The 16,841-nt window shown below is 40.6% G+C and overlaps 1 protein-coding gene across 3 annotated transcripts in view; it reads left to right on the forward strand.

Moving 5' to 3' along the window:
- pacsin1a (protein kinase C and casein kinase substrate in neurons 1a) overlaps positions 1-16,475 on the forward strand; it is a 34,574-nt gene extending 18,099 nt beyond the window's left edge. Inside the window, exons 1-10 of one of the 3 annotated variants that reach the window (XM_015968446.3) lie at positions 1,332-1,350; positions 6,020-6,149; positions 10,077-10,233; positions 10,325-10,560; positions 11,919-12,074; positions 12,160-12,335; positions 13,610-13,730; positions 13,832-13,938; positions 14,609-14,805; positions 16,154-16,475. In XM_015968446.3, coding sequence (XP_015823932.1) covers positions 6,090-6,149; positions 10,077-10,233; positions 10,325-10,560; positions 11,919-12,074; positions 12,160-12,335; positions 13,610-13,730; positions 13,832-13,938; positions 14,609-14,805; positions 16,154-16,263 — 1,320 coding nt within the window. In that variant the 5' untranslated portion in view covers positions 1,332-1,350; positions 6,020-6,089 and the 3' untranslated portion in view covers positions 16,264-16,475. Of the gene's footprint in view, positions 1-1,331; positions 1,351-1,916; positions 2,123-6,019; positions 6,150-10,076; positions 10,234-10,324; positions 10,561-11,918; positions 12,075-12,159; positions 12,336-13,609; positions 13,731-13,831; positions 13,939-14,608; positions 14,806-16,153 lie in introns of those variants that run through there. The other 2 variants (XM_015968445.3, XM_015968444.3) reach the window with 2 other exon arrangements.
- The last annotated feature ends 366 nt before the right edge of the window (positions 16,476-16,841 follow it).

Consider the following 16,841-nt stretch of genomic DNA (forward strand, 5'->3'; position numbering starts at 1 on the left):
GACAGAAATGCAGAATCCACACGAACCAATGTAAATGTTTCAAGACTGAAATTTGCTTTGTATCTATTTGGACTAGCTGTTAGCTCCTCGGTTCATAACTAATCTCTATTTCTCCAAGCTGGTGTTGCTCAATGTTTCCTATGAAAGCAAAGATGTTAGGTGTTCATTACAAGGAAAGTATCCTCTTTAGGAGAGCCGACTATGGTCCAGTTGAAGTTACGTTTAGAGGGATCCTCAGTCAGTGGGGCGGAGCTTTAGCTCATTTAGCCACATTTGTGTCAGCGTACACTCCAGAACATCATTCATGCTGTACCCAGGTTGGATTTTCTTTGCCTTCAGACAGTTTGAAGTGATCCATCTTTTTTCCGGTTTCTGTGAGGTTTCTGTTGCTGTATGCTAATGTTAGAATGAGAACTTGATAAAAGCTTAAGTGACCAAATTCAGCACAGGATTAGCAAGTCTGTAGTGCTTTATGTAATAACGGGCCCTACGTTAAACATCATATTACCCTTTGCTATAATAGCTGTATGTTGGTGGAGAGACCACTGTGGATGCTTACTCTCTGTATCCTGTTGTAGACTCCCTATCTGGATCTACATGTCAGTTCACATGAACCTCTGCCCCAACTAGCTGTGCAGAAAGCTCACTGCAGATAAAAATAACACAAGCATCCGCTCTGTTTTCTCTCACCTTGTATGCTCTGCATCTTATGCATCCTTCTCTAGTATCTGCTTCTCCTCTGAAGTAGTTCCTCCTCTTCAGAGCTCTCTTGGTTCAGAACACAGTTGCACTAAGCCTGCCCCACTAATGATCACGTTGGTGTGTGTGCGCACACTCGAAGGCCTGCGAGATGAGCTGACACAACATCACCATGCCAGCCTTCCTGCTCTTGTCTAAAAATGTTGGGCACACGACCAGCTTCATGCTGTGACGTGAGTGTGTTACGTCTGCACAAGGCAGCTCTGTCTCCCGGCCACGTCCACCCGCCTGCTAATTCCGTGCCGCTCCGTGAGATGAATCACATCTTTGTGCTGATGTGTTCAGCTGCAGTTCTGGCCCAGTGGCTCTCTGTATTATGCTCAGGAGCTGCCTGGCTGCCTGAATATGCCGAGGTGTACTGCAGCACCTCCTGGTCTTTGCCACTCCTCCTTTCTGCTGTCATGTCACCTGCTTCCTCTTTCCTTTGCCTCACACGCTCTTTGCCAAATCTCGATGAAATAACCCCTTCCAACTCTCACCTTGCATCTCCTCTTCTACTCAGGCCGTGGAGAAGGAGCATGCTATGGTCTTCGAAGTTAATCAACATGAAGCCAGATTTGGTCATAAACCAACACTGTGACACATCTGCAGGTGATTTTTTGTGTGAAACAGTGCTGTATCTATGATAACTGTGAACCTTTCAAACTCTGGTATCGATTACTGACATTGTTCTGATGAACTGCCGTTGTCTAATCACACAGGAGACAGGAATCGAGGCTAAGTGCTGAAGTAAAGTTAGTTCATCTCACTGAAATCTTCTTACTGTAACAAGCTTACATGCTGTGGTTCCCATTCAGTGCTTTACTAGTTGTCAACACTGAACTTCCCGACCTAAAAAACATTTTCTACCATCTGAATCCGAGGCTGTCTTCTGCATCTTCATCTGATTCTTTATTATTTAGTTGTGTTATTTTACCGTAACCTTGTTATTCATGATATTTTAATGTCATCAGATTATAAAGAAATTTAAAAACTAGTTACATGAAGGAAGAAAGCAAATCTTTTGATGTTGGTTTAGTTTAATACCAGCCTGATTTCCTCTTTTCTCTTCTTGTTTCTCTGTCCCAGTCGGCCTATCAGCTTCTTACTTTTCCTCACAGTAAACTCCCTCCCCTCTCTAAAGCTTTTCAGTTGACACACTGCAGGATTATCCCTCAGCCTCCTGGAATATGCTGGTTTGGTCAGACTTGTCATTCGCTCTGAGTTCACATTGGCCACTAAGGTCAAAGCTGCAAAAATAAAATTTGCAGCGAATCAATAGAGGAAACATTTGGGTTCCTCCTCAGCCTGGCATCGAAGAGCTGTCTAATTTCACATTTGTAGACTGGTTTAATTTTATTTTGCGAAGATGAAGCAATTCATGGTAAGTGAAGAATTATAAAATGTGCAAACTTTTAATTAGTGACATGGAGTTCTCCGAGTTTTAGATGTTGGTCCTTCCTCTCCTACTACAACAGGCTCTTAGCAGACTTAAGATTACTAAAGCAGCTGCTTTGTCAGCGAGGATTTTAGGCAGTCGGGAGGCTTTAAGTGGCTTTGAACTGAAGAAAGCAAAATGTTTTTTGCATGAATCGGCCATTCTACAAATGCTTTATCTCTGTATTTTATACAGGCCTATTTATTTGTTCATTTGTAGGAGTTGTCTTTACTAAGACTTCCTCACCAGTTAAAGTCCAGGGGAATAGAAAGTGTTTTCACAATCTTCAAGGTGGATTGACCTCAATACGCTCCATATAAACCCCTTTATCTCATGGGACACACAGCCAACTCCCACAGTGGATCAAAACTCTGGCTTCTCAATGGAGTGTGCTGTTCATGCCATCTAAAATCATCATCTGAGTATTGTTACATATTTTTTTTACACTTTCTTTATACAACACCAATGTCTGCTTGGTTTCTTTCAGCTACCATCTTCATGGTTGACACCAAGCTGCAGGATTACTGTTAGGATTGTTGTATTGTCCCCCCAAACATTAGCATTGTGTCATTCTTGTATGCTGGCGTCATGCCCAAATTTAAATGGACCCAGTGTTGATAGGTATTGCAGTCATTGACGCTGCAGCTTGTTGGGTGGTTTGGCTGATGTACAGATAGCTGAACAAATGTGGGATGGTGGGATTAGTACCTTTATCTTTAGGACTGCTTAACGTGTGAAACAGTCTACCATAACTTTGTAATATGTGTCCAAAAATGAGCATCTTGATTTTGTTGCTGTTAAAGCTGCGGTACGTAGTTCAAACTTTAAAAAGTAACTTCAGAAATGATTGAATGTGACTATCTGGCTGTGCTCTATGGTAATATTTCTGAATTTATTTTATGTTTCCTCTGGCCCCTACAGCAAAACAAATCATTTACTCAAGCCTAGATAGTGACCAATAGGTTTGTGTTTTCATGAGAGGGAGCTGTCAATCAACAAGTGTTTGCCCCACGAGGGGATTCACTGTTTGACAGCTCAGCTTAGCACACCAACCTAGCTTAAATGCTAACTCAACCTGCAATGTGTTGATGTCAGTCTGTAAACTTTAAGCTAACTGTGGAAGAGGAGCAAGGGAAATGAAAAGGGATTTATCTTTTGTGTGTTGGAGCTAAGTGATTAGTGTTGCGTTCAACCTCACGCTATAAAACTATTGTATTAGCCTGTTGTAGCATTCACAGGTGTGTGTTACCATCACAAGAACCAGATTTCTTCTGGTTTTAGATGTTTCCTTGCTTGAACTCTGCATACTTGATTAAAATGTAGCTCCTGCAGAACCCAAAAAAGGCTGAGTAGATAATTCAGCTGTTAGAATCAGGTGTGTCTGAGCAGGGACACATTAAAAACATTACTTTTCCATTAACATGTGGGTTTCAGTTTCTTCCTGAAGGGAAGAGGGAGCAGGGACGGGAACTATGGGTAGCCCAAGTCACGCTTATCTACTTCCAAAAAATGTGAATGGGAGTCTATGGACCGATAAAGTTATTTTCTGATCCCGTTGGATATGTTTCATGGATTTCACCTATGACGTCTGTGAATTTCAAAGACACATTTTGATGCCATGAAAGAGCTTATTTTCGACCGGCGGGAAAAGTTATTTTAGATTTTGTGTGAAAAGACGTAGCAGATTACAAATTCTCGTCTCACCAAATTGACATAATCAAACCAGACACAAAGAAACAAAATTGCTGAGTTTAGCGAGCTTCATGTCCTTCGTTCTGGACAAAAGAAGGAGCACTAAACGTGGAGAAAACACTATAAACTTGTCATGTGGTAAGTAGCAGCTACGCTAGGGGAGAGGAGATTCTGCAGTGACGTCATATATGCGACGTCTGATTTGTAGTCATTATATATACAAATTTTTACAAGTTTATTATCTCAAATTAAGTGGTAGACATATTTAAAACACCTATAGTTACTTTAATTTAAATTGAAGTACAACATATGCATGATTCAGGTCGTAAGGCAAAGCTGACCAGAAAAAACTTTTATACCTTCGTTCAGTAACCCACGAGCCGACCGGAAGGGGGAAGACTTACACTATAACGCAAAATCTCCTCCTCCTCTACTTGATGATGTCACAGATCACAACTTTAAGGCTTTGTACCTAACAGCTAACTAATAAACATTTGCTGAGCCAACGATAGCAGTACATTCCCAGCTAACAGCTAGTTTAGCCATAGCTGTTAGCTGTGCTCTTGTTCAATACATGTAAGCTCAAAAAGAATTGTTAACATAACACTTACTTTTCCATATATGATTAAACCTGATTTGCTCCTGTGTTTTGATCATTTGTGTTTTAATGAGTTTCTGGAGACTCATTCAGATGAGTACTGTACAGATGAGTACAATGATAACTGTAGGAGCTTCTCAGAAACAGCAGAACAAAGAGCAAGGACGTAATTTTCACTTTAGAAGTGGAGGGGACATGGGGGGGGGGGGATCTTTACAGTATGCTCTAATGGGAAACAGGCTTCAACACAAACGGTTGTTTTCCGCTTGGTCCTAGAGCTCAACGTGTCAATTTAATATAGCGTAATATTGTTTTTGGTTGGTAAAAAGTGCAGGGGTCAAAACTTGACTTTGAAAAAAGTGGGGGGACATGTCCCCCCCACACACACACACACACAAATTGCGTCCATGACGAAGAGGCACACATCTGTTCTGACTCAGTACCACTGAAAATGCAAAGTCATTTAAGGCTACTTTGCTGATCTGAATTAGCACAAAGAACATTCATGACAAAGTCAACAAAAGAAGAGACAAATGATCAGAGAGCCACTGACTGCTGGGAGGCCTGATAGTAGGCAGGTCTTTGATAAAATAATTTGACCAAATGTTCCCTGATAGTTCTGACCCAGATTGAGTTCATCAGTGGTTGTCCAATAGCAACGAAAACAATTACTAAATGTTCCCCCAAAGCGTTTGTTATTACTAAGGAATATCTTTCAAGGTGTTAGTTCCCCTTACAAGGACACTAATGCTGCCATTTGTGTAGGAAGCTGTCTTAGATTACTCGCTCCACGCCACAGATGAAGGATGTTGCAGAAAATCATTAGTGGTAATATTTGAATGTGGCACAGGTCTCTGTACTCTGCTGATTTAGTTTATAATCTGAAATGACCACAAGTCATCCTTCATCACCAGAGGTTGTGCGTTGAACCAGCATGGACTGAGCACACTAAAACAATAAAATCCCTTATTTTAATTAAAAGTGCTAAATGTGATTAAAGTTGTTTGCACTGCAAAGTCAAGTTAAGAAGTTGGATAATGGATGCAATCCTCCACAATGTACTGGAATTATAAGATCAGGAAGCCATGTATTGCAGGAACCTTATTAACAAAGCCTCATTACACTTACATGCTATTCTATAAACTCTGTTGTTACGCTGCTTGTGCAAGACGAAGAGCTCTCTGTGAAGGGAGATGCATTTATCAGGAGGGCAGAATGGATTAGGCTTCAAAAGGAGAGTTCAATACCAATTTAATACAGTCTCGTCTGTTTCCATCCTGGGGAGCTATTGAACACACGTCAACCAAATAAATATAAATCTAGATGTTTGAGGAACCCCAGATGTCACCAGATTATTGATGATTCAGGCACAAATCAACATCATCTTGTTTTTTGGAGGCAGAGCTTCATACATATGTATGCTATTTTATGTGTGTGTGTGTGTGTGCAAAACTTATAAAGCATGACAGCCATTTACATAATGTAACCTTATTAGGTGAATGGTCATGTGATGTTTTATTCTCTCACACTGTTGTCATTTTGTTCTCTTTCAGTGCATGAGGAACCCAGCTCTGCTGCAGAGGACAGGTTTAGTCTTTAGAGAGCTTTGCCACATCCGGGAAAATGTCTGGCTCCTACGATGAATCCGCAGGTGCTGACGACACCATGGACAGCTTCTGGGAGGTATGGGAGCAGCACCGTGTCACTAGACTGAAATAAAACCTGTTAAGAGAAAACATGTACATAAATATGTACATACTGAGAGTGTTTAGCACCAGTTTACACAACGTCTCACTCTTTATGTTGTTATCCACCATAGCTAGCTGATGTCACATTGATTAAAATACCAGTATGAAACATTTGAGGGTAACCTTCTGGCAAAAACACAACCTAATATTTATAACTACATTAGTGTCTTCATTAGAGTGGAATCACATGGCAGTAAGAAGGATTGTATTTTTATTACTTTAAAATGGGCAATTTATATAAATCAAACTCTGCTGTTAGTCTTCCTTGCCCGCTAAATACAGTTACTACATACAGTTAGTTACTACATACAGTTACAGTTACTGCATACAGTTATACAGTTATTTTATACAGTTACAGTCACTACATAGTTACAGTTACTGCATACAGTTACACAGTTACTTTACATAGTTACTACATAAAGTCACTACATACAGTTACTTTATACAGTTACCACATACAGTTACTACATACAGTGCACAGTTACTACATACAGTTACTTTATACATTTACTAGTAGTAAGAGTAGTAAGATTTGTATTCCTGTCTAGCAGAATAATGAAACATTTCACAAAATAAAAATGTCCATTTAAAATTTCCACCATAGAGTTTTTGCCTTTGCTGTAAAATGTTGTCATTCATAAAAACAGTAATCAGAAAAAGGGTTTATACTGGAAAAACAAAAACACCCTGTATTTGTGAATTCAACAGGCTCTTAAGTAAGTGACAGAATAGTAATTATGCAAAATCTCCTCACAGTTTCCTTTTGTGCTTTGGATTCTCTCAGTGTGGCCTGACACTGAACAAATACAAAAGCTGTAGTTTTCTGGTTTTGTGTGTGTGTGTGTGTGGGGGGGGGGGGGGGGTACAAGGCTAAGGGAAAATGTAGGTTGGTAAAAAGTACAAAGCCAAATATTTAACATGCATGTGTTTTATTCCCCTTGGTGAGGTTTTAGGACAACATGCGGCTAAAAGCTGGAAAGACTGAATAGTGGTTGCCACAACAAAAGAGAAATCATTGTTACACCCTCTGTAGTAAAGAGAACAAAGTGTGTGCGTGTGTGCGTGCGTGTGTGTGTGTGTGTGTGTGTATGTGTGAGAGTGTGCATGTACGTGCAATGTGTGTATGTGTGCAATGTGTGCATTTGTGTGTGTGCAAGTTAGCATGCATGCGTGTGTATGTGTGTGTGTGTGCGTGCATGCATGCGCGTGTGTGTGTGTACCTGCATGCATGCATGCGTGTGAGCGTGTGTGTGTGTGTGTGTGCGTGCATGCATGCATACATGTGTGTGTGTGTGCATTTGTACATGCATGCATGCATATGTGTAAGTGTGTGGATGGAGGTGTGTGTAAGTACATGTGAGTGTGTGTGCATGTGTGTGATTGAAACACAAGAAATTAGTGATAATGAATTCCCTCAGAACAGTCTTCTTTGTGTCATGGCTCTTATCCAGACAAAGAGCCTCAGTCACTGTCCACTCTGAGGAGGCCTTTCACCACTTGCACCTGCTTGTAGCATCTCTAATTTAGCAACACAGCTCAGCACCTAAACATGTCAAAGTACAATCTTTATTTCTAGCACAGAAACAAAACCATGGAGCTCAGGTGTGTTTTAATGCGTGAAACCAGCCCACGTACATGTTGTTGTTGTTGATGTGACTTAGCAGCATGTCACACTTGACAAAAGCCATATGGCCAAACACCTGTCTCACAGTCTCCCTGTAGCTTTCATCACAAAATAACACATGCAAGCCCATGTTGACCAATCACAGTGCAGCTCTGCAGCCAGCAAACATGGCAGCTCAGCTCTTCTGAATGGTGCTGTACACGATTTATGTCCTCATGCAGAGAGAGAGAGAGAGAGAGAGAGAGAGAGAGAGAGAGAGAGAGAGAGAGAGAGAGAGAGAGAGAGAGAGAGAGAGAGAGAGAGAGAGAGAGAGAGAGAGAGAGAGAGAGAGAGAGAGAGAGAGAGAGAGAGAGAGAGAGAGAGAGAGAGAGAGAGAGAGAGAGAGAGAGAGAGAGAGAGAGAGAGGGAGGGAGGTCTGAGGTATTTCTGATGCTACCTCGTCATTCCTGAGAATCTGTCTGAATGCATTATACCACTCAAGAGGATTAAAGCAACCCCAGTGTGTGCGCGCGCGCTCACACACACACACACACACACACACACACACACGAGCCCATGTCATTACATAACTACACATGCACTAGCATGAGTACCCCCCACCACACACTTTTATCTTCCCTTTATCATGCAGCATGAGCTCACGCCCCCTACCGACGCTGAAGAGGATGAGATTCTCAGCCTCTTAAGGTGGTAATATGTTTATTTATTCATAAAATAACTGAGATTGGAACATAGAAGTAACAGATGAAGGTCATAGTTTTAAATTTCTCTCCATATTTAGAATGAAACAGAAAAGCACTTTAAAATAATCTGAGTAAATTAACTTGACCAGCAGGCCATTCGTTTGTAGCAAAACAGGACATTTGAGTCTATGGAAGACACATTTCTCTGAACTAAATCAGATCATCAATGGGTTGTTTTCAATGCTGAGAGTAAAATGTTAGCATTCATCTGCATTTACTACATTTGAAAAAATTATTGTGAGAAATCAATTAACCCTTTGATGCATAATGGTCACTACAGTGGACAGGTACTCAAAATTGTAATTTTATTTTTTTTTTTGCTATTAAGCAGCTGTTGAAGACTTTATTGCATTTGAGCCCCTCCGTTAGGACTTCAGTAAGTCAAGCCAACATCTTTCCTGTTCAGAATGCACACTGCCCACTGAGGTGGACGTGTAATAAATTATTTGTAAATTATTAAATGTTACAAGAAATATTTGTTAAAATTTGTTTCATTCACACCTAAAGACAAATGAAAAAAATTGTTAAAAAAATCGTGATTGAAGATTTCATAATTCATGCATCAAAGGGTCAATTTTAAAATGACAAAATCACACCAAAACAACAACAAACATGCTGCAATATTCAATTGATTTGTGGCTTTTAAACAATTGTGCTTATTGAAGAAGAATTCCTAAAGCTTTTTTCTCATTTGAATTTTTTAACCTGTCTCATATTGGCTAAGCATGAATGTTTCAATAACATGAAAATGAGTTAAAATGTCATTAACTGACAGACAGACAGACTGTAGACCCTATTCCAGGATTATTCAATTCCAGTCTTGGAAGGCTGGTGCGCAGCATGTTTTAGTGATTTCTCTGCTCCAACACACTTGATTCAGTGGTTGAATCACCTGTGCAGCAGCTCATCAGGCTCTGCAGAAGCCTGTTAACTATCTGTTGATTGAAACCAGGTGTGTTGACACAGAGTTCAAACTAAAACCTGCTGGACACCAGCCCTCCAGGCCCAGATGTGAATACCCCACCCTATTCCTTCATCTCAGCTGTTGTCCGTTCAGTCCTGTTTTTATTCAGCCATCTCTTACCGTAGACATGTATAAATCATAGTAAATAATATATCCTCTGATCAAACTTGTTCCCAACAATGGGGGCATTTGAGTGTTGGAGTGTGTCTTTTAGCTCCTGAGGTGTCTGTTTTTTGAGGAGTGTAATTTTGTGCCCACACGGTTTGCCTAGCCTTGTTGCCATGTGACTGCGCTGCTGTTATAGACCACTGAGGCTAAGCAGAGTTGCTCCTGTGTAATTGAAGCTATTTCTGTTTACTTTCTGCTTAATTTATGACATCTCAATCATTTTAAGTGTAATAAAATGTCATAAATGATCACTTTGCTTCTTTATCATTTCCCCTTTTACAAGTTATGTGATTAAATGTTTTCTATTGCTTGAAATGAAGAACTGAAGTATTTTAATTGAAAGCTTTTTGCCAATATGCTCAGGTGGGGAACTACAAACGTGCTGTCAAGAGATTTGACGACGGCCACCGGCTTTGCAATGACCTCATGGGCTGTCTGCAAGAACGTGCCAAGATAGAGAAAGCCTATGGTGATCAGTTAACTGCATGGTCCAAGAGGTGGAGACAACTCATTGAGAAAGGTTTGGCTTTTATTTTTAGGATAGATCGTTCCAAATAAAGTTTACTTTTGTGAAGCTCTTCATTTGAACTGAAACCGTTTTTGACTCTCAGGTCCGCAATACGGCACTGTGGAGAGAGCCTGGCTGGGTGTGATGACCGAGGCAGAGAAAGTAAGCGAGCTGCACCAAGATGTGAAGAACAACCTGCTGAATGAGGACGTGGAGAAAGTGAAGAACTGGCAGAAGGAGGCGTATCACAAGCAGATGATCGGAGGCTTCAAAGAGGCCAAGGAGGCTGAGGAAGGCTTCAAAAAGGCTCAGAAACCATGGGCCAAAAAGCTCAAGGAGGTGAGCAGGATTAAGTTTTGTCCTTGGTGAATCACTTGAGTTGGTTCAGATGACCCTTAAAGAAACTCTGTTTACAAAAGCAGTACCAACATTTCAACGTCTTTTTAACACAAATAGAGCCAGCGTAACATCCGATGTGACCTATCTATGGAAGGAATTAGACGTGGAGACTCGGACATCTACACAACCAACTCCAGCATCTCAATGCCTGGTGTTTTAAACTGGTATAAATTCCTAATAAAATCAAATGAAGTTGAGTGTGAGGAGTGCAGCAGATTCAGAGACAGAAAATAAAGTGCAACAACTTTATCTTCACTAGGGTCTCAGGGAGTGGGTGCCAATCTCCAGTGGTCATCACAGGAAGTGGGGAATAGTCCAGACAGATCACTAGTCCACCACAGAGACACACAGAGAGAGAACCGGTCTCACCCTCACTCACACAATTTAGGGTCTCCGATTATTCTAACGCACGTTTTTGGCTTGTGGGAGGAAAGCAGAGTTCCTGGTGATCCCACACATGCATGGAGAGAGCTGGAAAATTAACCTGTTAACCTTCTCACTGCAAGGCAACAGCTTGACCGGCGGTGTCAGAAAAGACTTAATCGTTCTAAATCCATTATTTGTTTGAAGTAATGCATGTCACCCTTTGCTTTTCATAACACTGTTCAGCATTAGACTACTGCTGAGAAAGGATGGAGTTAATTGGCAAATGCATGGTTGGATTGTGAAAATAAAATTATAACATGATATTCATTTGTCATCATGTAAATGTTTAGCTCAGTTATGCAAATATAGTAACTTAACTTTTGCAACGGCAATTTTTGTGTTTGCTAGGATCGGTTAGCCACAGCTGTTACTTTGATTTGGGTGGATGTCAGAACTAAATGGCATTAGATGCACCACCAATGATTGCATTCTCACAATTTTTCCTGAAATCTTTGCAGTAGTTCGTGGAATAGTTTGCAAACTGCCTGGGTTGACTCCAACAGTTAATGGTTAAATTTGAGGCAAAGATGTAGTTGGGAAATGACTCTTAGCTATGTCAAAAGCACTGTTTAGCTGAATATCTGGATAGTGTAGTACCTTTGTGTCGGCTAAACTGTGGACATTTTGAAGGAAGTGAGTGATTACTTTCCAAAAGCTTTGTTGAGATCATGAGATTTTTTGTAAATGCCATAGCCTGCATTACAAATTTCAGTTGGTGAATCATTATAAAAAGCTGATGAGGTGTCAGAGCTTACTAAACCACAGGGAACAAGAAACAACACGGAGGGAACCCACTGTAGGTTACAGAAGGTTAAGGGTGATTGTTTTGTTCAGAGTAGTTATGATCTGCTGTGTCTCTTTGGTAATGCCAGATGGAGGCGGCAAAGAAAACATACCATATGGCCTGCAAGGAGGAGAAGCTGGCTGCAGCCAGAGAGGCCAATGGTAAGACCGAGGCCTCTGTCACGCCAGACCAGCAGAAGAAACTTCACGAGAAAGTGGACAAATGCAAACAGGATGCACAGAAGGTAAAGAGATAAGCGCACAAACCAGAACTAGTACTGGAGACTTTGTGCATGAGCTGTAGATCCACCTGTCTGTTTGTCTTCTCAGGCTAAAGAGAAGTACGAGAAGTCTTTGGACGAGCTGAATAAGTGCACTCCTCAGTATATGGAGTGCATGGAGCAGGTGTTTGACCAGTGCCAGCAGCATGAGGTCAGGAGGCTGACCTTCCTCAAGGAGGCCTTGCTGGACATCAAACGCCACCTAAACCTCACCGAGAACCAAAGGTATGCCAGACCTGAGAGAATGGTTTCTTTACACATGACCAGATTTAAACACACGGTTAAGGATTCATAAAAGGGTCACATTCCAAATATAAATAAAAAAATTCACTAACACTTTTAAAAGTGATTCATTCCTTGTGTTTTGTTTTACTTTCAGCCCAGTTTGCTCCAAAATGATCGCCCTACCTGCAAGCCTCAACCAGGACTGCTAATAACAAATACATGGCTGTATTTGTTATTAGCAGTCAGACTTGCTATGCTACTTTCACACTACTTTGGTTGTGATTGTGTTTTCTGGGCTGCGTTTGATTAGGAACCATTTAAATGGCCAGGAGCAAGACGACTTTCAGACATTACAGCTTTGCCTGCCATCGATTATTTAGTTTAAAAGCTTTTACTGGGTGGTTTACTCTTTCAATTGGGAGTTATTTTTATCATATTTTTCTTTATGTAACTATCTAACATTAGCGTTAACAATAATAACACTCCTTGTCATTTTTTTTCACTGAATGTTAATAGACATAAAATTGATCTACTCTTGCTTTTTGATTTTGAAAAACTGTGGTACTACAAACATTGTGATACACCATAAATACTCCAGAGTCTTCAGAAAATTGTGAGACCATTCTCCGCAGGTGTGGACTCGAGTCATTATTCTAATAACTTCTGACTTGACTTGATAAAATCTATAAAGACTTACGACATGAACACCAGTGACTTGCGACTTGAATCGACTTGCATCTGTTGACTTGAGCATATTTGGTATTTTACCACAAAAGTGGCACGACACGTACAAAAACCATAAATCATTCTTCGTTCTGGGTGTGATGTTTTCCGGCTAAATGCAGCAGCACTTTGTTAACCATCAATTTCAGTTGCACTTTCTGCTTGTTTGAGCAAATAAATGAAGCTTTCAGAAGCTTTATTTCTGGAATGTATTTATTATCCTCATTAAATTGAAGTTTGACAAATGACTTGATTTCGACTTGAAAATGCAAAGTTAAAGATTTGGACTTGACTTGGACTTCCAGATCATTGACTTTGGACTTGACTTGGATTTGGTTGTCTTTGACTTGGACTTGACTCGAGACTTGACTGGAAAGACTTGTGACTTACTTGTGACTTGCAAAGCAGTGACTTGGTCACACTTCTGCAAATCTCTCATTTGACCCACATTTCAATCTCTCCCAGCCTCTGGGTTCTGGTGTCATTTTGGATCCAGATCCTGGTCCCATCTGACCAACTCATTGTCTCTGTCCTCTTTTCCTTTTTCTCAGCTATGCCACAATATACAGAGAGCTGGAGCGCACAATTCTGTCTGCAAACACACAAGAGGACCTGAAGTGGTTCAGCAACAACCATGGCCCAGGGATGCCCATGAACTGGCCTGCATTTGAGGTACAACATTAAAGCCTTCAAATAAAATAAACATGTGAATTAAGAAAAAAGAGAAAGAAATTCCTGGTTTGATCTGTTCCTGTTTACACTGTTGACACAAGGAGTACAACCCAGATCAAGCTGCTGCTCCTCCAAAGAAGAAGAGACCAGACGGAGCCCCTCCCACTCCGAGCACTGATCACGTGGCGCCACCTGGTGACCGAAGCAGGTTAGTTCAAGACACACGCTTAAATCTGACCTCTCTCAAATTAGAATTAAAATTTAGTAAGAATAAGGGCAACAAATGCTGGATGTAATTAATTCAAGTTCTTGTGACATTGATTCATGACTCAGCTGATTCTGAGTGAATCGGGTGAAATGAATATCATGGAAAAAGTTGTTATTTTTTAGGTTTTTCTGTAAACCGATTGTAAACAATGTGGAGACACATGGAATAACGACAGGATCCCTCTTCAACCCACCACTCGTGGATTTATGTTGTGATTGTCTGAATGTGTGCTTTTATGTTTCCTGAACCTCACTCTTTCCCCTGTCGGGGGCATATGGGGTGGCTGTTTTTCTCCCTCATCCCTCCCCTTCTTTCCTCGATGTCACTTGTTAGCTTTTCTCATCTGCATATATGGGCGTGCCGTGAACAGCTGCTTGCCCACAGTTCAGCCTGATTCTGTTGTGTTTTTTAATGAGCTGTATGTCAAATCTTGGAGGAGTTGTTCTGAAACTGAAATTTCGATGTGGCGGGATGCTGGCTCAACAACAAGTAAAGAAAAAAACTATGGAAAGTCTTTAATTACTGTTAAAATTAGTAACCAAATGTTGTTTCATATGTTTTGTGGGAGGATTAACATCAGATTTAACCCATCCTATTTTCCTCCCTTCAGTGTAAGCAGCTATGACAAGAACCAAGCCTATTCGGCTGAGTGGTCAGATGACGAGCAGCCCACAACATTCTCAGGCAACGAGAACGGTGGAAACAGGAACTCCTTCGAAGACGATTCCAGCACTGGGAAAGGGGTCCGTGTCCGTGCCCTTTATGACTACGAGGGCCAGGAACAGGACGAGCTGACCTTTAAAGCAGGTAATTATCAATGGGCACACTGGGTGACCTGGGAAAAGGGATTAGAGCTGCATGGTGCAGACTTGGGACGAGGTGGTAAAGTGCAGAGTACGATGCAGATAAAAAAATAAACCATCCTTCTGTCCTAACGTTCCCTTTCTCTTTAATAAACCATAGTGATGAGTCAGTAATGTCTGCATGGGAAGCAAATTACAAGATGTTAGTGCAGTGGTCTACAAATGGTCATAAATTTTTATAAAAAGCTCTGAGCAACTAAAAAGAAGTTAAACAAAAGAAAGACGTGCATCTTCTCGTCCATTTTGCTTGAACCTGGTTTAGCTACTTTTTTATACCTTTGACATAACAGGTTATAACTAGGGACCAAACATGTTAAAACATGAGCAAACTGCCAATATTTTGCTAATTTGTTCAGTTTAGAAAGCATGAAGCTCCCCTGTTTACCCAATAAAAATGATTTTTATTACCTAAACTGTCAGATTGTTTCATGACATTTAATCCAAAACTGTGAAAGATTGTAAGAAAAACCCTTGGTCATCTTCCCAAAGCAAAAGGAGGTGGACAGGGTAATTACAGGATGACCTGTGAAGCTTTCATGCTGTCTGTCCTTTGGTTGAAGCCAATTCTTCCTGTCTCCGTCCACAGATGTCCCTCTCACCTTTGCACTGATAAACCGCTCTAGTTATCATTTGCATCACTTAGATTTTAATCAACAAATGAGTTGCTCACTTTTGCCTTTTCTGCTACTTTTTGACCTTTTTCAGCAACACGTTTTCTTTTTGAGATTTGTGTTACTATTTTTTATGTATATGTATTGGTATAAGGACAGGCATGCATAAAGGGGCCAATTGCACCTGCGCGTCATTATAAATTCTCAGTGAGAGTTGATATGATCCCTCAAACTTGAAGAAAATATTTGTCATTGTCCGTTTTTCCACATTTGGTGCCTTTTCAGCCAATGTGGAGCAGTCCATCTGGCATTTGCCAAACTTGTCATATTGCCTGTTGAAGGCTCTATTTGTAATAATTATACAGAGTTTAAAAAACATAATTAAACAGGATTTGTAGCCTAAATAAAATATTGTACTTTACAAAACATTTAACTTTTAAAGAATCTAATCTTGAAATGGGATTGTAATCTCTACATGAAGCTACACACTAAGTTTGAGTTAATGTTTTAATGTGTTTAGTTTAGGAAAAGGCACAGCTATAAAGTTTCTTTTTGATTCAGTTTCAATCTTAAACAATCATTTACATTAACTATTCAGATTTCTCCAAAAACATCCACTTGTATGTGTTGAAATTTGACAACGTGATGGTGTGAGCTGACATGCTTGTGTGCCCTTCTCAGGTGACGAGCTGATCAAGATCGAAGACGAAGACGAGCAAGGCTGGTGTAGAGGTCGTTTAGACAGCGGCCAAGAGGGACTGTACCCAGCCAATTATGTTGAGCCTATCTAGTCCCCGTAACTGGACAAAGACATGCCGCTGGAGGCAGCTTGAACTGTCCCGTCCAACTGCACCGCACATAGCCAGAGACTTGAGCAACACATCCCTTGCCCAACAGAAGCGCCAAGCAGACTTGCCTAAATAAAACTTAGTAAGCTAAAAGACACTGTACCCATATAAATATTTTATCCAGCATCTGGGGTGGGTGGACCTACACGTTCAACAGCAGTAGTTATATCAGTGTAAACGCACTCAGCTTTATGATCAAGACCGTGCAGGGACACACTGTTTCTCTGTGTAGCTGTTTTATTAGATAATGCAGCTTGTTATATCTCACAGTGTGCTGCAGTGTGTTCTCTTGTGGAAAAGGGAAGATAATATAATCAGTTTTACCCGTCTAACAAAGAAGAGCTTCTCTAACCTGCGTTGTATATATACAGTGTGATGCCATTTTGTGTAGTATTGTTAATGCTGTGTATGTCATTCTTAAACCAGGAATGCCGCGTAGTGTTAAAAGTACCACAAGCCGTATCCTCTTTAATTTTTATTTTATTTTTATTTAATTCTTCATTTTTCTTTGCAGTTTGGTC

The sequence above is a fragment of the Nothobranchius furzeri genome, chromosome 15 (assembly GCF_043380555.1).
Source record: "Nothobranchius furzeri strain GRZ-AD chromosome 15, NfurGRZ-RIMD1, whole genome shotgun sequence".
Lineage (NCBI taxonomy): Eukaryota > Metazoa > Chordata > Actinopteri > Cyprinodontiformes > Nothobranchiidae > Nothobranchius > Nothobranchius furzeri.